General features: G+C 41.6%; 2 protein-coding genes across 2 annotated transcripts in view; one reads left to right on the top strand and one right to left on the bottom strand.

The window, feature by feature from the left end:
* The window catches only part of sppl2 (signal peptide peptidase-like 2), a 237,084-nt gene that overhangs the window by 96,787 nt on the left and 116,573 nt on the right, over positions 1 to 23,724 (bottom strand). The window lies entirely within an intron of this gene.
* insra (insulin receptor a) overlaps positions 3,789 to 23,724 on the top strand; it is a 63,873-nt gene continuing 43,937 nt past the window's right edge. The window contains exons 1-2 of the mRNA XM_080441144.1: positions 3,789 to 5,018; positions 15,081 to 15,629. Coding sequence (XP_080297270.1) covers positions 4,937 to 5,018; positions 15,081 to 15,629 — 631 coding nt within the window. The 5' untranslated portion in view covers positions 3,789 to 4,936. The remainder of the gene's footprint in view (positions 5,019 to 15,080; positions 15,630 to 23,724) is intronic.

Raw genomic sequence — 23,724 nt, 5'->3', positions numbered from 1 at the left:
ACAATAGAAAATGTCTTTATAGGCCTTCATTCATCTAATGAAAAAACTGCATCTTCTTATAAAGCCTGTCTGATTGCTATACACTAGTTTAGGCATGTGGCCCTGAAGTCGCAGAACCAACACTTAAAATATGAAATATGTTAGTTGAAAGTGAAATACCACCTCCCGCAGAGGTCGAGGGACTGTTATCACAGTCATAATTGTCATTTGTTCTTGTTCAGTTCTGCATAGTGTAATAGGTCCAATAATAATAGGTTAAGTTTGTCTTAATATGTCACAGAAACCAGCATCAAAACAGAGTTTAGGCAGACATCAATGCAATGTTCTTTACATCTAACCACATCTTTGCAATGGCAACCTGGCCATCTGAAACTGCCCAGGAATCAAGTAAATCAAATGTCAGTTTATGTTACAGAGTATCACACCCTTGGCCCTCAAAAAGCAATAGAGTGACAGAACCTTTTCATAGAAATCTTACCAATCAGTCTTTGTACTGTGCTCAACACACAAGGGGTAGTACTGCAGCATTCAGATCATGTGTTTGTAAGTCATTTGCTTTACTTCATCTTAGCATCAATAACACATCAATACTGCTGTGTAACAATGATGCTAATCTGGTTGGAAGAGTTGAGAAAATATACTTCTGCCCAAGGTTTTTATTTAAAAGGAATAAGCTTTTGAAAGGATATTTCCATAGAAATTTGGTTGTTTGCTAAATCGTACATTTCCCCGGAGTCTGTTGACACCCCCCCAATTTTATGACTTTTTTTTTACAGTACGCTGTCAAGTCAGCTCTCATAGGAATAGTGGAAATAGCCTTATGACGCAACACACACACACACACACACACACACACACACACACACACACACACACACACACACACACACACACACACACACACACACACACACACACACACACACACACATATTGCATCTTCTAACTACCAGAGGAACAATATACAGAACCGTTTATAGAACAGACTGTAGTGTAACGTTTTCTATGCAGGGAAGACCTGGGTTTGAATCCAGATGGTTACACATACACTTGGTATGTTTAATCATATTAGAGCACACTCATGCCTACAGGCTGCAGACTCAACACAGGATTATATACTATACTAGATTTTCCTTTAAATCTAGTCCTATAATACGCTGATGGAGCAATGGTCACAGAGTTTATGGCCATTTGAAGCGTTAAAAACTGCAGTAACACTGCAGTAACGCCCCATAAGTGTGTCATTTCGTTTTTTTGGTGTGACCATTCTGATGGCAGACCCCTGAACAGTGTTTGTGCCCAGTTTGGTGCGGAATGGGGCAACGGTGCACTTCATAAATCCGGTGTCCGGATGTTACGTTTGTGACGTCCACCATCCACCGTCGACCCACCATTAGGCAATTTTAATATACTGTACGTAGGATAGGATATAGATGACAACCTCCAACAACAGGAGGGTATTTTCTTTTGTCTGGTTTAGCACCACTGAAGCCATCAAGCTTTATATTAGCGTGACATCTTTTGGAAAACAAAAATATAACATAACCCCGTGAAAGAAGGCTGTGTCTCATCTCAATAATATATCTGACCACAGTAATAAACAGTTAGTTAAGGAAAAGTCAAATCAAAGAATAAGCACACTAAGGCCACAATTATTTTGTAAACCCCCACTAATGGCACTATTCTCACAGTGTGAGAATCTGTACATACAGTGTCATGGGACTTGAAGCTGCCAACTTGCACGATTTTAAACAAGACAAACTGAGAAAATGGAGAGAGAGAGAGAGACGTCTTATCTGCTATAGTACTGTAGATCTCTGTACATAAACAGTCTAAAGTACAATAGCCTACAATGTAGTGCAAAATATGTGTGCATTCCAGCTCTACTCCCAGTCAGTCAGTCAGTTTTAGGTCTCTGTTCTACACTTCTCTTCCTCACAAAAACGTGATTGATAATTGTTAAACGTGGACGTGGTCATTAAAAACCACAGCGTGTAGTTAGTGGTCAGTTTATACAGTTACATACAACATAGAACTTGACATTATAGCCTATAATTCCTTGTGTGGTACTCTTTTTAGTTGGATTGTTTATTTAGAAGTGAAAAAAGTGTATACGCTTTTTTTTAAAATCTTGCACAAAAACAAAGTAGATATTTTTCACTGCTTTCTTTTACTTCATTACTTATACTGTAATGTGAAAATAAACAAACTAACCTATCTAAAATTCTGATTGAGTGTGGTTTAAAGGCTCAATTGTGCAATTATGCCCTTGGGGAGGTATCATTCACTGCCGGTACAACACTAAGCTGTTGTTACAGACATATCTTGTAAGGGAGTGTTGTTTTTGTGTTCCTGTAAGATAGGGTTCTATTTTAGTTGATCTGACTACAGGACACGTTCATCTCCCACCAAACATGGTGCTGCCTTGGAGGGAAGGATGTAAACAGGTAGTGCGTTAGCAGTTGTAATGGAGATGGCATTGTAACATAAATCCAAGGCCCAGACATGACAGGAAGAATAGTTTTAGACATTTCCCGCTTTCCGTTGCGATTGTACACTCAATTGTGACCGTATTGTAGTGCGTAATCCTATCTGGGGGATTTTTTTCTTCTTTTTAAATAAATGTTGCAGCATTATCATGTCTGAGTGTGTGAGAAGTTCATGGTCAGGGGTTGGGAGTGGGACACAGGAATGAGAGTCAGATAGGAAGGTATATGGGTGGATACAGGTTAACAACATGAAGAATCTAGAAATAGACAGATATACTGTACATGGCGAAGATGTGTGGTGATTCACTGTTGTAGGGAAGCAGCTATGTGGAGTGAGTTGTGTTTCTAAACAATGGTTGGCTTCCTCCTACAAGCATCTCCTCCGTCTTCTTTTTCCTCTGCTTCTTAAAGGATTTATGGATCTTCTTCCCCTTTGACCTTTTGATGGCACAAGTCCACAGAGGTTCAGTCACGTTTTGCTTTTAAAAAAGGTGGACATTTTCAGACACGGCAAAACATTTTAAAACAGGGACATTTTGAAATTATCGTTAGATGAGATGGTGATGTGGAGATAATAGAAAGAAAAAAAAGTATTCTGGGCAAGTCCAATTGTAAACCAATCATAAATAAAAGTAAGATATCGAATGGAAGAGATGGACACTTTAAGTAAAGTGTAGTTATGTGCTGTTCCACTCAGTTTATAATGCATTATGACCAGCACCTATACATTATATTAAGTTATAATACTTCATAAACCTTGTTTGCATAATTATAAACATGTATAACAAGTGTTATAATGCCATAGGTGCATTATAATGCACTATAAATAAGGTTATAAGTTATAACCTTATTTATAGTGCATTAGGCTATATGGCATTATAACCAGTGGTGTGTTCTAGTTTTTTTCGGAGGGCATACTATAATTATTCCCTCCCATGCACGGCACGTGCACGCGTTATAACGTATAACGCATTATAGACCCGACCTTAATATAAAGTGCAGTGATTGTTTTTTCACAGCCACACACACACACACACACACACACACACACACACACACACACACGCCACTGTAGCCAACATAATACTTTTCATTATCTATCAATAGATGTGTGACACATATAAATAACGAAAACGTATTATGTTGGCCACAGTGATGCTTTCCTGATTCCTACTGAAGACCGTCATGCAAAAATAAACTCACTGCGGATTGCAGTAACTTTCTTGAACTTGCCGTGTGAATCCAAGAAAGTCCATTCCGTGTTTCCCCTGCAGCCCATCTGGCTCACTGGCAGGTTTGTTTACTGGCGGAGGAGAAGCAGCGAAGAAGGGGATCCTATGGGGACTTGCATGGAGAGACTGCATAATCTACCTCTGGTGGGGGAACAGAAAGAAAGCCTACGTTTTTGAGCTTCAAATTTGGAATATTTTCCCATCGAAACAATCGTGAAGGGCTGCCCGTCCCACGAAACCCTTGGAGCGGCAGCACGTTGTTTCGGTTTTCCCACAACGATCGAGCTGATGATGACGATCAGCCACGACGAAGAAGTATGATGACAGAAGAACAACACTCATTCAAATCACAGCAGCGTTGACGACTCCGCAAGAGTTTTGTTTTGGATCCGTGTCTCTGCGCTTCACTAGAACGCTGGCCATCGGATCATCCATGGGCAACAAGAGAAATGTGCTTGTGATTCTTTGCTTTATTGACGGTTTTTTTTTGCATTCTGTCTGTGAGTGAAACGCAGTGAGTTTACACACTACGCCACGCTGCCTGCCACGACCCTCGGCTCCGATCAGTGTCTGTCTGTCTGCACATTATCTTCATGCAAACAACCCGACACTGTCTGCCTGTACAAAGAAGACATGCGAGGACCTTAACGGACACGTGCGTGAGATCTTAAACCGACACGTTATTGAATTGAACTTGCAAGCAAGCTAGTATAACTGTACAAAAAAAAAAAAAAAACTTGTGGCCTGTCTCTGCTCGCCAGCAGGTCGGATCGGTCGCCTATATGACTTCTCCTTTCGTCTCTGTCTCAACATTAAACAGTGGTGCACCGATGCATCTAACAGCCAGGAACGAACACATGACTGATTATCAGTATCTGATGGGGAATGAATGAATGAATTGAATGCTTGGTGGTGAATTTCCACCCGACAGACAGCCGTCATTAGCCATGAAGTGGCTAATAACGTTAGCCGTCTGACTGCCTGCTGAACACGTTGGACTCTCTCCTGCTTCCTTCCTCAGTTCGATCCGCCCATTTTCCCCGGGGATGATGTGTTTATATTGTTGTTTACCTGTTGGTTCGTGCACATAAAAACCCACCGCAGCCCCTGGAATCGTTTCTTTTGTGCGATCACAAGGATTACATTCTGCACTATAGCTCCACGCAGAGAGGGGGCCAGCAGCGTTGGATGTTATTGACTTAAACCTGAGTCAATATGTGGCTCCGGACTTTCTTTGTGGTTTCAGTGACCAGTGTCTTCATTGTGTGTCTCTGTTGTCACCAAACGGCCGGAGAAAGTAAGTATTGATCATCAACGAACACCACTCGTTGTGTCACATTTATTATGTACATTTCAACCAGAATAACGGGATTGACAGCTGTCCTCTTGTCTCATAATAATAATAATAATAATAATAATGGCAGGTGTATCAGTGGTGGAAAGTAACTAAGTACATTTACTCAAGTACTGTACTTAAGTTAAACATTTAGATACTAGAGACAAATATTGTACTTTAACTCCAATACAAGTATATGAAAACTTTAGTTACTAGTTACTTTGTAGATTTAGATCATTATTACAAAACATACATTAAGCACTTCAGCCCTATATATATTTTCGGCCATTTGAAAATGGCAGATCTATAGATCGGCTATTTTCAAAAATATTTTTGTATTCATTTTGAACTTGTGAAATGGAACATTCTGCACAATTGATACTTTTACTTAAGTACAAAATGTGAGTATTTCTTCCACCACTGAGGTAGGCAGCAGTAGTGATGTGTTGAAGGTCTGAAGGGACAAAGGTTGCCACTTATCGGCTGTTTGGCTCCACGAGAACTGTAAACACAATGTGTTGTCCTGGAGTGGTGCTGAGAATGAACACATTATTATAGCCATCTCTGCTGCCAAGAACCAGATTTATTGCTGCGTGGCAGCATCAATGACCATCATTTTATTATCTGTGGGACCCCAATGATTAATCTATACACAAAATCATTTGATTGAGCATAAAAATGTAAAAACAATACACAAAATATAAAAAGAAAAAGTGCCAGGAGGAGGCAAGAAGCCCAATGGCCTTATACGAGCCCCCTACCTATGTATAACAATATTACATAGATTAATAACATGATTTGCAAACAACAAATTCTGAATATATTGAATTACAAAAAACATGATTGCAGTATAAAAAATAAAATCTACAACATAAGACATAAAATCATATTGTGTGTTGAGTGTAGAAGTGGAGCGGTTCTCCATGTACTCTCGGGGTTACAGACCTGTAAGGGTCCATTTGGTTCCTAACTATCCATCATTTAACCGAGGACCCCCTGGAGCCCACATCAAGGACCCCTGGTGGTCCCACATTGAGAACCAGTGGTTTAAACTACACATTCTGCAGATAATTACATTTTAAGGACAGACGCACTACATGGTAATGTTTGATATCACACTTCGACCTACTGTCCCATATGCTGAGTACAACATATTTATCACAGCATATGATTGAGGGTTACTAGTCATTTACAGATGAAAGAGAATTAAAAGTTCATAATTGTCTTTATAAACAGCCTTTCCACCCTGATGCATTTTCTCAACAATTTGGATGTAGGACTTTATGAAATAGTTAAATTAAATGCTGTGTATGATATATAGTAAAATATATCAAACATTCATTGGATGTTGGGTAATATTTAGTTTGTATGGGGAGGTCATTCATTTATACAATTATGCACTTATAATTTAGCATCTTTTCCCTTGTTTTTAAATTGAATCCCACTTTGCATTTTCTGTGTGAAAATGTATCGTTCATTAATTTGTGACTCGTGGGATATTTATTTATGATCTTTGAAACGGCATGCCGTGTCTGCCAGTTAATCACTATCCTCACTGTAGACTGAGACATACAGCATATCACTCTTCTCTGAGAGCAATGCTTTTGGCAAGGCTATTATCATTATGGCCAAGGCTTGAACAATTTTTGGTCCATATTAGTGTTATTTTTTAAACTTATTTTAAGGCTATATTCTAAAGTAACTGCATTGTGCTCAGTTCACTTATATTTGTTTTCCAGACAGATTAACAAGAATTGCCACTCTTTTGTGCTGTGTTTGAAGTCTGTACTTCACATTCTGTGCTTAACCCCAGTTAGCTCTCTCAAAGGGCTAAAGCCGTGCCATTATTGTTATTAATATTGCTGGATTTAAGAAGATCTCTGAACGAAGAGAAACGGTGGGGGAGCTCACTGTTTATCAAAAACGGAGAGAGGGGAAATAGAAGTAAACTTGGCAATGCCATCGAATCAGTTTGCGTGAGATTCTAAATCCATACATCATAAACAAGTTGTGTAATCGTACCGCTGGGGCCCCCCTTCTTGCTCCTCTCAGACTAGAGAAGCACGTAAGGGAAGAGTGCAACTGAGGCCTCACACTGGCGGGTTTCATAAGCTTGTCTGACCAGTGTCGAAGTCAGGGAATTCTCTTTATTTATTTATTTTACTTCTTTGCAGCAGTCCAACTCAGCTGAAAGGAAAAGTTTTGCTATCTAAATGCTGCTTGACGTTAACGGTGTAGCCTATATAATTAGATTTCTGACTGATGTCAGCATCTGCAAAAAGTTCACCACTGAGATCATTTCTCCCTATAGGACTAGTATGTGTGTGTGTTGCGCTGTAACTATACATACGTTTCACAAAATTCCACAGCTTCTGTTGTGATGTATGTGTGCGCACTGCAAATTCCTGAGTGCTACACTCTCCGAGTTAACTGAACACTTACTGTGTATTTGAATCTCTGGCCCCGGCTGCCATTGTGCCAGTGGGAGAGCTCAGTTCACTTCAGGTCGCGTTTCTCCTCTCAAGCGGTCAGGTTGTCAAACCGGTAGCCTATCTTGCTCATAAATTTCAGTTACGATGCAGCTACATGTTAACAGACATCCCCTTTTGTCACATGTGTCACCCGAGGAGAACGAGGTAGGGGGATTAAATGTGATGACACAACTTACAACTGGCTTGTGGTTAAAATGTTGCTCTTGTCAAGGGAGGTCTTCTGGTGTGAAGCAACCACAAGCAAACAGGAAAAATGAACACTGATGCGCCTGATAGAAGGAAATGCCCTTGTTATTGTGCTCTGACGCTTTGGAGGTAATTATTACCTCGGTGTCAACAGTGGCCTTTCCTGACCTCAACAACGGCCAATATGGGCACAACGTTTTCAATAAACTGGAATGAGCACTGATGGAGCCCCATAACCAACATCGAGGGCTAGACTAAACCTGTTTTTCAAGCATGGCATCTGCTGTATTGGATGGCATATAATGTAAATCTGAGTCTTGATTCAACTCGCCACATGAATCCTAGTGTCCCTATTCCGGGCATGTCATAGGCAAATATAGGCAAATATTCCGCGAAATAGCAGAACTTCAAGCTTGTATATTGGCTATTCTTGTTAATTGACGTACAACTAATTATATCAGGTAAGTGTTTAAATTAACACAGGATTTAGCAGTAATTTTCGCTTGCCTTAGGATAAAGCAACGCATGACATCACCAATGTGACAACTAAAAGACAAATGATAGGCCCATGAAACGAGTCAAATGATAAATAAGCCATACCCTTTTCACCTGTGTTGGGCGAGGAAAATGTGGAAATGAGAGCAGCTGGTGGTGGGCAGGTGAATCACCAAATGATCTCGAGGGAGCCGTATCTTCACAGGGCATTGAGTCATACGCCTGGAGGGAAAGTTGTGGTTTGCAGGCTCTGGTTTTATTTTGAGAGTGGACTTGCATCCACATCGGTCATCGGTGGCACATGTGGCTAGTGCTGCAGAGTGACAAAACAAAACATTGGGATAAGATCGAGTTATTGTATGATCAACAACAAACAAAAAAATAACGTTTGTGATTAGCATACTTATTTGTACATTTTCTTCTACGGTAGAATGTCAAAAGTCTGAGAGATTGTATCACCTGTATCATTAATCTATGCTTGTGATCTCAGAGCAAACACATTTAGTTAACCCTCATTCTCCACCATCCAACCTTAGTTTAAAAGCCATTTATAGGGTAGCCTATACAATTCAACATGGCTTTGACTCTGTTCCCAGATGTTTGCATCCCTGAAGTCACATCTCCCAACACCTTTTAAGCCTTTGCCGTTCAAGAGATGATATATGATATACCTACTCCATGTGCCAATAGTACAATCCCCAGCCACAGTCATTCAAAGTTTGTGTCCAGTGTCTGCTTACAAAAAAAAAGGACCTTGAATAAAGATGGTGATTAATTGTAGACAAAATATCACTGCACGTCTTCCCTTGTATCCTCTCATCCTAGCATTATTTTACTGAAGATCAATAAAACGAAAGTACAGAATAAATATTTTTATTGTTTACAGTATGCTGTATCTGATAGACGTATCAACGATTAGCTTTTACAACCGCTTTTTGACAGGGATTACATCACAGCTGTAACGGCGAGCGTGTTCCTCAGTGACCTCGGCATTCTGCAGATTGCGGTTGGTTAGAGCCTAGGTTGGAAAACAACACACCAGTGAAACCTTGAAAAGGGAAGTGTCGCAAGAGTAGAGTGTTTGTGTTCATGCATGCTTGTCGCGGCCTCAGCCCTCCTGGAGGCCCAGTGATAATGTTCAGCACGGCCAGTCCAACGACGAGCAGCACACCCCCTACCTGCCTGCCTCCGTCACAAGATTGAGATCCTGATTGCCGGTCCATGTTTGCTGTTGTACAGAAAGTATTGATGGAGCACCCGCTTAGGCCGGCTAAACGGGCAAGCAGAGCTCCTCAGCAAGTGGGATAGAGAGTCATTTTGATCGACTTTGTTTTTTTCTTCTCCAGTTTAGTCAATTCCCCCTTTATGTGTACTATACTGCCAACCCCTATGAGAACATGGCCAATTGTGTTGGTTGGAGCGCCTGGCCAAGACAGTGGCACCGCAGAGGAATCGAACCCCAATATCCACTGCGGTGAGCAAGAACTTTACACCTGCGGCACTTTTATGGAGATTAATGTGTTTGCATTTCACAGTTTTTAGAATAATGCTGAAATATATATTTTTTAAAAAGTAAGAACGCTGAGTAATGCAGTCAGCTTGAATTCTGTGTTCAAAACCTCTGTGGGGAAGTTTTTCTTTTTTTAACCTTTTGAATAAAATGTAGGACCAATTTTGATTTTGATCTCTTCTAGGTTGGTAATTAACATCATTATGTTTTATTGATGGGAAAAGATGCATTAAAGTGGCAATTATAGCCAGTGAAGCATGTTGTTCCATGTTTGGGGTGCTTGGTTTTGATTGATGGATCCCCATTAAGGGTTTCACGAAAAACAGTTTTCCCCTCATCAGTATGCTGTGGTGGAATCTGAGTTAATACTACATTTAATAAACTTTATTTGTAACACGCTTTTTAATATAAAAGTTACAAAGTGCTTTGCACACAAAAAGGAATACAATTATACAACAGTTTAAGGGACTAGTAAAGTAGTTCTCACTATCACCTGTAAGGTCAGATAGACACTGGAATAATCGATCAATTAATCAATACTGCATTAAAAAAAAATCCCACTAACCTCTGAGTCATCTCGACTTTACCAGTAATTTCCGACACAACACTTTGAAGAAATTGTCCATGATACTTGTAAATCCTTTGATGCAATCTTAGATTAGATAAGGCTTATTTCAAGTTATTTGAGCCGCAGAAATGCAACACTTTGGTGGACATTTTACCACGAAGTAGGAAAATTAACTGCAGTTAAATGTTATGCTTCTGTCTTTTATACCTCGGTCATATGTGTGTAGGCAATTATGATCAATTGAACATTTTCTAGATCTCAAATACTCAAGCTGCAGGTGACACTGACAGACACATATAAATCCCTCATAGCCCCTCCCCTCACACCAAACTGAATTGAAGAGTCAGTTTCAGTTTCTCCAAAAGCCCTTGAATAGGATGGAACACAGTGATAATAACTAATGTACTGTGTTAATGGTAAGCTTACATTTCATATCACTCACCAATGTCACCATTATGCACCCCTGCAACTTTCACTAGGAAAAATATAAAAATCATGGTACAGTCTTTTCATCTTGACGATGCATCTTGTCACTTTTTAATATAGCCTTATTTTCTTTGGCACAATATATCGTGAAACCCCTAATCCTCATCATTCCAATCTCTCTTTTTTTTACTTGCCTGTGTCAAGTGCATCTCTGGAGAGAGAGTTGCTGATATTATTGGTCAATAGAAATCTGCTATCCCTGTGATTCTAATTGGCACTCTGCAATCTGCATCTGTGCAAGCAGTCTGATCTGACTTGGAGAAGTCCATGTTCTGCAAGCTAATAAAGAGCTGGAGCCAGCCCAGTCACCATGGAAACCCTGTTTGCCCGTGACGTCCACAAACTGTTTTTTGTTTTTGTTTAGTTATTACCTCCATTGGAAGTGCTTAAAGTCTACACAGCGTGTGGCTTGTTTTGGATTAACTGTGTTATCTCACCACCATATCATAAGTATCTTTATTGCATGTGGGCTGTACCTTCCAACAAAGAAAACAAAGTTTGAGCTGAAGCCTGATTATAGTAGATTAATTTCCGGACGTACCATACAGTCCTACCACCTGAAAGAAAAAGGGATCCTGCATATGCAGGAAAAGCCTGTCAACCATGTCATTCCTTTGCTGTCCTCTCGCTCTCTGTTGCTCTAGAATTCCTCATATACACACCAGGGCCTGCAGTGTTCCAGTTTCCAATGCTAGTAACCACTATTGGGTACGGAGTTGGGACAGAGTGTAATAGATTCTCAATTGGGAATGTGTTGCTAAAAATACTGGCCTGGCTGAAAGTGTACACTGATTGGAGGCTGGACCCGCTGCCCTGCGTGTGATGTGCTGCCGTCTCCGCGGGGTCACTCGGTACTCTTGTCTCTACTCTGGTTCAGCTTACTGCCAGGATCTCCTGGCCTAGTCTACCACATGTTCTCACACTTCCGGTCTGGTCTCCTCCTTTATTAGCCCTGTGTGTGTGTGTGTGTGTGTGTGCCGCTTGTCTCTACATGCTGTATTTATGTGTGTTTGTGTAATGTGTATTGTGTTCACGTGAGAGTGTGCAAGCATAATAGAATTAATGCATGAGAGAAAGACTGCAACTTAGCCCTATTTTATGTTATTTGAAAATAGCTGATCTACAAGCTCACATTGCGATGCGTTGTGAGCTTGTAGGTCTGCTATTATTTAGATGATAATTTTCACCTCTAATGACATGCACAAAATAGGGATTCTCTGGTTAATATGATTAATTATACTTACCGTATTTTCCGCACTATAAGGCGCATCTGAGTATAAGGCGCACCTTCAATAAATTTATTATTTTCATATATAGGGCGCACCGCATTATAAGGCGCATCCGCACTATAAGGCGCACTGACGGTGCGGCTTATAGTGCGGAAACCAAGGGAACCAATATTGATACATATATAAGGCGCATCGGATTATAAGGCGCATCCGCACTATAAGGCGCACTGACGGTGAGCCTTATAGTGCGGAAAATACGGTACTGTAATCGCACGGCAGTGATAGTGTCGCTTGACGAGAATGACAGATTTTCAGTGAGTGACGCTGTCGTGTGATGCAGTAGGCTTTAAAGTAGGCTTAAGAGACAAATGTGCTGTCAGAGGTTGAGTCCTCTTGATTAATGGATCCAGGCTCCAGTAGGCCAGACTCTCTTCGCAGTGCTCCGTCAAACTCCATGCTCAAGGGAAGCATTTCATTTTAAGTAGGATGTGTTGAAATTACAGGTTTGCGGGGTGCCAGTCATGCTTGTGATTGCGCTACGCTCCCTGTGATTGCAGTACGCAAGATTCCAAGTTGTAGAATAATCTGTAAGGGGAAATCTTTTTTTTTAACAAGCCTTTTCCCTGCTTCTTAACCATTTAAACCCTATACTTCATTGACCGGGGTCCCCCATGAGTACTGGCCCCCTCCTTTTTCCCTCCACTAAATCTCTTTGTCGAAATAGCCAATCTACAAGCTCACTGCTTGTGATTGCACTACGCTCCCTGGGTCCAAACGAGGAGTTGTAGAATGACCTGTAAATCAGTTCAAAGGGGAAATCTACTTATATTTTTTTCCTTCTTCTTAACCGTTTAAACCTTATATACTGGGTGAAGCTGAAAACAACATTTTCTCCTTGGGATGAAATGGGTCTAATTATTATTATATTCCATGTGGTTAAATGCCCTTGTCATTGAAATCCATATTAAGAATCCTGCTTGCATTTTAAATTGGGCTTGTTTTAGGATTTAAGTCTGCAGTCTTTTTTTCCCTTTCTTTTTCTTCTTCTCTGGCTATAAAGGTCACAGTGTTAAAGGTTGTTGTTTGTCATCACAGAGCACACATAGTGATGGGACACTGGGTGTGCCGGTTGACTGTTATGCAACATGAGGTGTAAAATGACCTGCTACCATAAAGAGGCGTGTGCCGTGCTGTTATACCACTTCCCCACATGGCTGAGCAGTTCGTCTGAGGTGCATGGCACTTGGTGGTGGTTGCAGGGATTCCCATAGCGCTTTAGAGCCAGTGTAGGCTGCTGCCTTCGCGAGAATTGTCCATACAGTATATACTGTATATCAACCGATAGTAAATTCTTCTTCTGGAGAAGAATTGAAATTCTTGAAATTCTTCTGTAAATCGTATTATTGCATTGAATTTGCGACAAAACTGTGTTTTTCAAAATGTGATTTAGTGATTAAGCATGGCACACCCCAGTCTTTTTTTCCTCCTTTTTTTTCTTTTTGGTCTATAGCTTCACTACAGAGGTAGACGGGTAGCTATTAGCTAATGAGCTGAGCAGCACATTGACCCACTTTGTTTGTTTCATTGTATATCATCAGACTGTCTGTATATAATCCTGCATGAGTCTATCAGTATTTGCTCACCAGGCAGCACTTTTCCAAATGCACCCATGATGTGTGGACTGTGAAATGGGGCCTGGAATGTTGTTGCACACTGCACCTGTAAAAGAAAATGTTTATTTTTTATTTCTTATGGTTATGTCACACAAAAGGCATCTCCTTGAAAGAGCCTGGTTAATATCCATGATTCAAGTGTGTTGGGGAGTTAGGCCTCATTACGGTCAACCTTTTTTTTTGTTTTATCTTCAAAAAGCACTCCATGAATAAAATAGGCTACATGCTGAACTCACATTTAATATGCCTGATAATAGTTTACAATAGTCTATAGGCTACAACATCTCTGTATACTTTAACTGTAGGTGTGGAAGAATAGCGTGCTCCATTAGGCCTGTGCATCTAGTGTACCGTACCTCTTTATTGTAACAGTTGGAAAGAGTTGAGATGGAAAAATGTGGGCAGTCTGCACAGTGGCGTAGTTGTGACATTTCTTTCTTTGAACAGGATCGTGTGTCTAGGTCATGGCAGGAAATGCCGCAAACCTGCTACATACTAATGTGATCCATGACCCTGAGCACTCGAATGGGCCCCCTAAAGAAGCATATTTTTAATACATTAGCCAGTGTTATTAATGGTGTGACGTTACAGGGGCAGTGATACAAACCACATAGGAGCAGCCTGTGATGAGCAAAACTTGACACTGGTGGTGGCTCTCCACATTTAAATGGGGGTAGCAGCCAGATATGTGGTTGCTAAACAAAATGTCAGCAAAAAGCGCCTGGTTTTCATCACAGATGGAGACATAACCACATATTTTTCAGTGAAATATGCCCTCTCAATACCAAGTGGTCTATTTTTTTCCCTCTCACCAAAGCCATCTTTAGCTTCCCTTAAAACTGGCCATCCAATTGATGGCTGCAGCACAGACGTCTTGTGTCATGTAGCTTTATCATCATCTGGTCATCTGGTCTGCTGTTACAATCAGTGGTTGTCTGGGCAAGATAAATACTAACTTATAACTGTTTTCATTTTTGTTTGAGATAGTGTCAGAAGAAAATGGTAACATCTAAACTTCATAACTTTAACAATAGATACTGCAATGTTTGTTTGAGGAACAGAAATTGTACAGTACAATCTAACCTTTCACCTCCAGGTTATTAGGCCAGCCTTAAGATATTCGGAATGAAAGTGCTCAGTTGTTCCAAAGAGGAATGAACGGTACTTGTGTTTGTTTTCCTTTAGACCTAGTGTAAACTGAGAAAAGCCTGACTATTAGTTGTGGAGCCTAACTAGCAATTACAGTGGCTTAATCTTGTTGATTTCCATGTTCCTTCTGAGATCTTTTTAGTCCATGCATGCATGAAAGAAACCAGTCTTTAAAAGATCTTTCCTGTTTGTTCGCTCTCTCTGCTCTCCCTCCTCCTTCCTATTTCTTCTGCAGTATGCCCTAGCAAGGACATCCGTAACAACGTGACCAACCTCCAGTCGCTGGTGAACTGCACCGTCATCGAAGGCCATTTGAAGATCCTGCTCATGTTCAAGACAAAGCCAGAAGACTTCCGCGGCCTCAGCTTCCCCAAGCTGACCGTTGTCACTGACTACCTGCTGCTCTTCAGGGTCTACGGCTTGGAGACACTCGGTGACCTCTTCCCCAATCTGACCGTCATCCGGGGAAACAATCTGTTTTTCAACTACGCCCTGGTGATGTTTGAGATGCTCCAGCTAAATGAGATCGGCCTCCACAGCCTGATGAACATCACCCGGGGAGCAGTGAGGATTGAGAAGAACCCGGACCTCTGCTACCTGTCAACGCTGGACTGGTCAAAGGTCCTGGATACAGTGGAGGACAACTACATAGTGGCCAACAAGAACGACCGGGAGTGCGGAGATGTTTGCCCCGGGGCGGCCAGAGGAAAGACCACCTGTCAGACGACCACCATCAACGGACACTTCAGCGAGCGATGTTGGACGCAGAAGTACTGTCAAAGAAGTAAGTTGTACTTAAAGAATGCATTTAAAGGAAAAAGCAACAACAACAACAACAACCGTAAACCCCTAAATGCACCACATAGACAAAATATGTATTCATTTAATTAATATTCCCTATTCCCATCAACATAAATATTTTATAGGTCTCAATCTCTACAGCTACAATACATTTAAGTGTAACCCAAAATCTTTGTCAAAGTAGCACATTACATTGCTCCTGTGGGCCTCATTGGAAATTGCAACAGCCAGTTTAGCAGAAGTTTTTTTTTGGCAGATTGTGCAGAATTTTGGCCAATAATTCTCAAATTGGGCCAAATTATAGAACAAAGCACACAACCAGACTTGCAATATTAGAAGCATATTTTGCTTTGTTTGCAAATACAGTCACTTGTGTCTCTCTTGGTGTTGAAATGTCAGAGCCAAGTCATGTGCTTAAGTTTAGAAAGTAGGCCAACTTATGTGTTAAAGCAGTTTGAACTATACTCTTTGAATATGATGCAACACCTCGCCAGTAAGGCTGTGATGGTCTGTTTCCCACTCACAGTGGACAGTTTGTATTATTTGTGATCTGTGAAGAATTCCGGGCGAGGTAGATGATGATGACAGACGTGATGCCAAATTTCTGATCACCCCCAAGCAATACTCCTGGGAAACGGATCGCTCTTCTCTGACGTGGCTATTGTTTTAAAATGACAAGCCCACCCATTTTCACAGCGCCAATGAGTTCAAGTTTGAGCGCTGACAAGAATCTTTGCGTATGGGTGCCGTCTGAACCCCTTGGCTTGCACCGTTATGCAACACATCATGTAACTGCTCTTTTGAACCAGTTTCTCCTTTGTGCAGATCTGCTTTCTCAAGTACTTATTTGTGTGTTGAAGTGCTTGAATTTGTTGTGACAGTTGCAAGCAGCCAGTTTCCGTTGAAAAGAGCTACCGTGGACCTGCGTTACACTCTCTCGTTCCCGTACTTATTTATTTATTCAGCTAATGACCATGCTTGAGATTATTGCTCATATTTGTTGCTAGTCCTCCTTGAACAGATCTGCAGTGTAGACTGTAGACCCAGTGGATCTGTTGTCAAGTTGTGGTGAAAATGTTATGGAGGAAGTGGTCTAAAGTAGCAGAGATGACTCTGAATTGAGTTAACGTCACACGTGTGCCATTCCCTCATACAAAGAACGAAGACCAGAAGCCGACAGGCAAGCGCTGATCTCCCAATCATGGGCTGCAGTCGACACAGGCAGGGCCTGTGGTCTTGTGGTCTGGGGCCTGTGGTTTTTGGCCTAGTTTCACTAAAGCATGAAAAGACCTGTTAAGCCCTAGCTCGAACCACAGAACAGAGTGCGAGGCATTCAGTGCTCCGTTCCATCTCTGTTGTTTGTACACACACACACACACAATGGTGCACCAATCCTAAAATCCTAAAATTGGCTAATGGGAGGGCGAGCGGGCGGACCGCGGCCAAGTCACTCTGACTCAGACATAACCATAAACAAACCTGATACACCCATATATAGGCAGGACCACGGCCACGTCACTTTAACTCAGACATAACCCTAAACAAACCTGATACGCCCATATATAGAATGGACCACTGCCACGTCACTAGGACTCAAACATAAACATAAACAAACCTGAACTCTAGATGTGAGGGCTGCATAGCGGCCCGAACTTCTAGTAGTCTGTTTTCTGAATAAAGTCTGGCCATTCCTGTTCATTTCTTTAATTTAATTCCAACTGGGTTTATTATGACTCAAATCAGTGTTCTTCCAGTAATGCATCAATGTAACATTTGCATGGGTACTGAGTAGACATGCAGTGGAGTACTAACATAGGTTATTAATATGTAATGGATCGGGTGATGGGTACAACACTAGCAAACATAACTTAAAAGTTGGCACATCCAAATTAATTATCGGCAGTGAAAAAAAAATATCGGCGGTGCATTCACTGTTACAGAGAGTCCTGCCAGAGGTGACTGTGGGTCATAGGTTTTCCTCTGTAGTCTGTACACCTGCAGAAAATAAAGCAGCACAACCATAAGGCTTGGCTTAGCTCCCGTGTTTGGAGTCACAACCCATTTCCTTTCCCCACTTCTCTAACCAGGAGTAGGTTCAGAGTGATGTTAGCAATGGCTCAGAGTGAGCCATTGCTAATTTCCCATCCTTTTTGCACTAAATTGGGTTCGTTCGTTTAGCAGAGTGGCAAGACAGGGTTGCAGGAGATGCTCACTACCAAAGGTGATTAGATTTCTTGTACACGCTGCATACACATGCACACACTATGACCAAAATAATGGTAAATGAATGCATTGGCTGTGTCATTATGTTGTGAAGTGTTTGTCACAAACACTTCACAACATAATGATCTTTGTAATGCAAGGATGCCTCAGACATGACGTTCAGCTTTATTTAAAAGTGTAAGACAACCACATCCGGATACCACATACAGTCCATTTATCAAAAATGTATTTCAAATAATTTGAAAATATGTCACATTTTTATGACAGAAATACATTTTCATTGAAATTTGTATTCTGTGTTTATCTCTGAATATTCAAATTACATTTTTAAACTAAGATTCAGAACATCGGTTGATAAACATTAAAAAACTAAAAAACTAAACAGCCCTCTCAAATGTAAAAGCAACTAAGTTGTAATTATGATTCAACTTAGAAGAATCATTAACACTAACACTATTGTTAGCCTGAACTTTGAATGAAGTACTCAGTTTCACCGACACTAAAGTCTAAAGATAATGGCCATTTGATCAGGCTCCGTTAACACAGCTCCTTTTGGCTTGTTAGGATGTCAGCGTACCCTGCCTCCTGCAGGGGTAGGAGGTGACTCTTATCGGTTGTGACTCAATTAACATCAAGAGTTCCCCTCCAGGTTTTCGATTTTTCCACTGTAGCTGCACTGTGAAAAAAACTAAATAATATTTGAACTACTGGCTTTAGCTTGTATGAAGTTTTGACATGGCCTTTGAATGGATTCAAAGATAATAAAAATGAATGAAAATAGATCTTAAAAACAAGTGGATGAAACAATATTCCAGTTGTGCCTTATCCAGCTCGTTTCAGAGCCAGCAGCGATTGGAAATTGTGAATGACACTGGTTCTTCTTGTTTTTTTCATAATGATACATTACTCATGAAACTAGTTAAATTCTTTGTAATCAGTGAAAGTTTATCACCAAATTGACAGATGTTTTCACTTTTCATTAAAAAGAAGGGTAACGCTTCATTTGAATGGGCATATGCTGGTGCTCATGCAGGTGTCATGACAACCAGTGTTGTCCTGACACCTGCACGAAAACTATTCAGTGTAATCTTATGAATGGAACAATAGATAGATAGTAGATACCACTTTTGTAAATCCTCCATAACATTGTTATGCTGGTGTCATGACAGCTAATGTCAGGACAGTTCTCACCATTTTTTTTTTGTCGTCTTGCCTGACTCACTACAGTATGTCACTTCTTATACATTACAATATCGTTGTTGTTGTCGGACAGAAACCTCCTATCTTCATATTCTAACTTCTTGTGTTTTTTTTGTAAATTAATGCCCTACTTGATCATACTAGCGTCACACATAAGGTTTCCACCCGACAGGGACGATAGGTCATTTTGACTTAATCAGGAACACACAGAACAACAATTTCAGTTGTCACAAAGTTATTATTTCATTTTGAAGCTGAACATGTCATAACATTTTAGTATGACAGTATTATGTCAACTTTGGCACTTGACATCGAGGATGATGTAAGTTTGACATTGAAAGTGACATAATAACCCTTTATGAACAAACATTTATATTTTTATGGCTGGTATTATCATGTAGTGCTTATGAAGGTGTCGTGTGTGTCATGTATACCCTTTCAAATGAAGTGTTAATTCTAGGATTAAATCCATGGTTATGTCATTCATTAACCACCCTGGCGTCCCTATTTTGGGCATGTCATTATAAGCGAATATGTTCTTTTCTTTTTTTTTTAAATAACCAATCTACAGTTACAAGCTGACATCGTGTTGCAAGCTTGCAGATTGGCAATTAACGAACGGTGCACGACACCATCGTACAACAAAGTATAAATTTGGTTAAAAGTAGTCACAGTTTTTGCCATGTATGTTTGGCCTCGGCCCCCAGGCTGAGATACTGTCTCTCTCTTTATCCTTGTCTTGGAACAAGCCCAACATAGCGCTTGAAATGACCGAGACATCGGCAATCGACAATCTCTTGGACCGCCTTCATAACGCTTGCATTGAATGAAGACGGTCAAATCAGATGGAGGCTTCATGCATTTATTTATTTTTTGAAGGAAATGAAATTCCGCCCTGACTGAGACCTTTCGTTTTGGACACTCTGCTCACATTAGTGTAATGGCAGTGGTGTGCTTCACCTGCTTGGTTCTCTTTGCAAATCGAGTCACACCGAGTTGAATCAGATTTGTCCTGGGACAGGTGTTCCGCATCGATGGTGTAATCACTTCACCAATCTTTTCATTTTTGTTTTGTAATCACATTTAGGCTTGTGTTTGGTCCTCTTTGTTGGTGCAAGCGCGACTTCCCAGCGCAGGGCACCTCGCCAGGCCCCAAGAAAGGCTCTAAACGAACCCGGGTTTCCCAGGCAGCTTGTATTTTACACACGTTCTAAAACGATCTTCATTTATTATCTGTCCTCTGAGGAGATTAAGCACCCAGCTGAGAGGAGGAGGAGGTTGGTGGAGCAAACTGCAGCACGTGTTTGAGTTTACGAAATTTGGTACATATTTAATTAGCTGTAACAGCAGGGGGTGGGGTTATAGAATGGGATTTTGTAAGCCACCCCTAACCACTGATTGGTTGGCACTGCACACTCTGCGGTATGTGTGCCTGCCTGCCTGTGTGCATGAACGGGGTGGGGGGGGAGGGGGGTGGAGGGGGTATACTAACTGCTGTTATGCTATATGCAGGCTGTTAAAACTGGAGAGCTGCTGTGAATTGTGAGTCGGGTCAGGTGAAGTATCCACACTCTTCATAGTCTTAGCCATTCGTTTTCAAACTTTTTAATTCCAAGGACCCTCATAACTCTGAGAGTATACAAATGGATCCGTAAGGGTCCATTTGGTTACATTTGTATACGCTCAGAGTTACAGATCTGCAAGGGTCAATTTAGAACCCCCGCATGGAACCCTGGGGGTCTCTGGACCCCACTTTTAGAACCACTGGTCTCTTGGCTAATGTCACACGTCTGTCACCACGTATCACAAGACATGAGTTTGTGTGTTTGTGTGTGTGTTTATGTGTAGGGGACATGTAACTATGACTGCAGCCACAGACACTCGGCATATAAATCACACAAATATCCCCCCGCACGCACGCGCGTGTGCGCGTGTTTGCAGACGGAGCGGACAGCTATTGTTTAGTGTTGCTGCTAGGAAACAGGAGAGTAACACGGTGGTGTAATCGTGGATGTGAACACACACACACACACACACACACACACACACACACACACACACACACACACACACACACACACACACACACACACACACACACACACACACACACACACACACACAAACAGGCTCTGGTGGAAGGGGGCGGCAGGTCAGTGGTCACCATGGGGGGCACACACCTCGATGTTGACCTTGCTCTTTAGCCCTTTCCCCAGTGTCCTGCCCTGGCCTCCACAGCACCGTGGCCACCACTGGCGCCAAGTTCATCTTCCCCATCGAACAATAAGCTGTCGTAGAAGTTCACAGAGCAATCTTCCCGATTGTTTCCTGCCTTTGTTGGCCTGCTTCCTCCCAGAGGTTATGAATGGAGCCTTGGGGGCCTTAAAGTGGCGTCTTTGCAGCGCCGACACTTTTACGAGACCAAAATACCAACAGGTAACCTGTGGAGGTCATCGAGGCATTAACACCTTTACCGCCGGGCCCGTAGTTCTACGGGCCGTTAAATCCAACGGTTAAGCGCCGAGCCCGTAGTCCTACGGGCTGCGGTCTTTTCGCGCATGCGCGGTCCGGGTGCACTTTCGGAATTTTTTTGATCCACTTCCGTTTCCGGTTTGATGACAGGAAATAGAATTATTTGGGATCCGGTTTCGACGATCACGCCCGCTCCCATTCTACAGACGAAACTGAAACTCAATTCTCTTCCTGTAGTTTTTTCTCCTCGCATTTCACTGTTTAACGTAATCCGCTCTAACTACAGTCATGGAAGTCCGTTTGACATGCGGTCTTCACTGGGAGATACAGGGAGATCGCGCGGATGTAAACAGACCGTTCACGGCTCAATCTTAAGGATTTTAACAAGATCTATGGCGACATGAAAAAAACAAAAAAACAACAAAAACACCTTGGCAGGTGAGTACATTATTATGAGATTAACCTCTGGCGGTGGATGTGTTAAGAGGACAAACTGAGCAGCTTGTAAAAACGCTCTCTGGAGAATCGGAACACCAACAAATTGTGTTTTACTTAGCGCTGCTTAGCATAAATGAAGAGTTATTCAGTATGTGTTTGAGGTTTGGTGTGTGTGGGGGGTTTGGAATATTATTGCTGGCATCAGAATAATGGGCAAAATTGCTATGGATTTAGGATTACAAACAACACAAATATGTATTCTATTAAATCATTTTTTCCCCAAATTACATAGAAACACCTTTCATATTTTAGAAATATAGTCATTCCTTTTGACTAGTGTACAGTGCACAGTAAAACCTCAGTTTTAATAATTGATGCTGCGTTCACAGTATAGCGGCGACAAAATGACCAGGTGAGGTCAGCTGCATACTGTAGGTATCGAGTCACTGCATGTTGCTCAAGCCACGCTGAGTAAATGAAACAGGTAGGATTAAATAACACGGGGAACTGGTTAATGGCAAGAATTAGTTTTTCTTCCTTTTACGGAACGGAGCAGGAATTGTGGGGTAGAGAAGGGGAGTGGAAGTGGTGAAACAAAAACATATGATTAATTGACACTTCACTGCGTCATTGGAGAGCTGAAAAAGGTTGAAGTCAGCTCAAGTTTTTAATGGGGCTCACAGTGTGCCCATCACGCAGCTCACAGTGTGCCCATCACGCAGCAACAAGTGTCAGGAGTGCGTTTGTAGCTTCATGTTGCTAACTTCTGTTGAATTATGCTTGTTTACTTTTGCTTTGTCGCCGCTAGGGTGAACGCAACATGAGAGCGTAAAAATGGACCCAAAACATTACGGTCCATTTGCATCATACTTTTACGCTGACTGTTTTATTGTGTATGGTTTTGGCATAATAGAAACTTGTGGCATCATAACACATTGAGGTTCCATCCCCCACTGGCCAAAGACAGGTCCACATGTCATGTTGCTGTTGTGAATAAAGAGCAAAGATGGATGCTCGCCATTGGCGTAACTGACTATGTATACCAGCTTTTCCTAGACCACCTCAAAGCCGTACCTTGTAGCCTTGTAGTTCTCCCATAGGCACGAGGACACTGCTCTTTGATGTCTCTCTGACATGTTGAGTGTCGGTGTGAGCCAATTTCAACAGCCCCACCAGGCTTGTGTATTCATTACCCATCGTGTTGCCCTCTAAAACTTGACACATGTTTGAAAGCCAAGCCAGCCCTGTTCTCCTGCCATTAAATGAATCACTCTCTATTTCTAGTTCTGCCTCTTGAGACCCTCACCATTTACTTGCCTCTATATACTGTGAAAAAGTTTTAGATTCAATGAAAATATTTTAGCACCATTAGCTCTAAGGATGGCCATGTCCGTCAGTTGGTTGCGTCCAACATTTTGGTCCCAACAAAACTACTGTCTCGATTGCTGTGCGCTGTGCAGTGTGCACCTTTATGCTTCCCAGAGGATGAACCATACTGATTTTAGTGACCCCATGGCTTTCCCCTTTGCACCGTCTTTGGGCCAAAATTTCCAATTGCATACGAGATGTCTCAAAATCTAAGGGGCAGATTGCCATGAGACTTGATGAACTCTTAATGCTGCGTTCACACAAGCAGCGACAAAGCCATAGGCTACAAGTAATTTTCAATGAAGGCCAGGAAGCTGCATGAAGGGTGTGACACTCTACCAAAAAGTTTAGCACTTTTTTCAGCTCTAATGATGCCG

This window comes from Gymnoscopelus braueri (assembly GCF_963280865.1).
Source record: "Gymnoscopelus braueri genome assembly, chromosome: 10".
Classification (NCBI taxonomy): Eukaryota; Metazoa; Chordata; class Actinopteri; order Myctophiformes; family Myctophidae; genus Gymnoscopelus; species Gymnoscopelus braueri.
The sequence above is the reverse complement of the archived record's forward strand: the minus strand, read 5'-3'. Positions and strand labels throughout refer to the sequence as shown.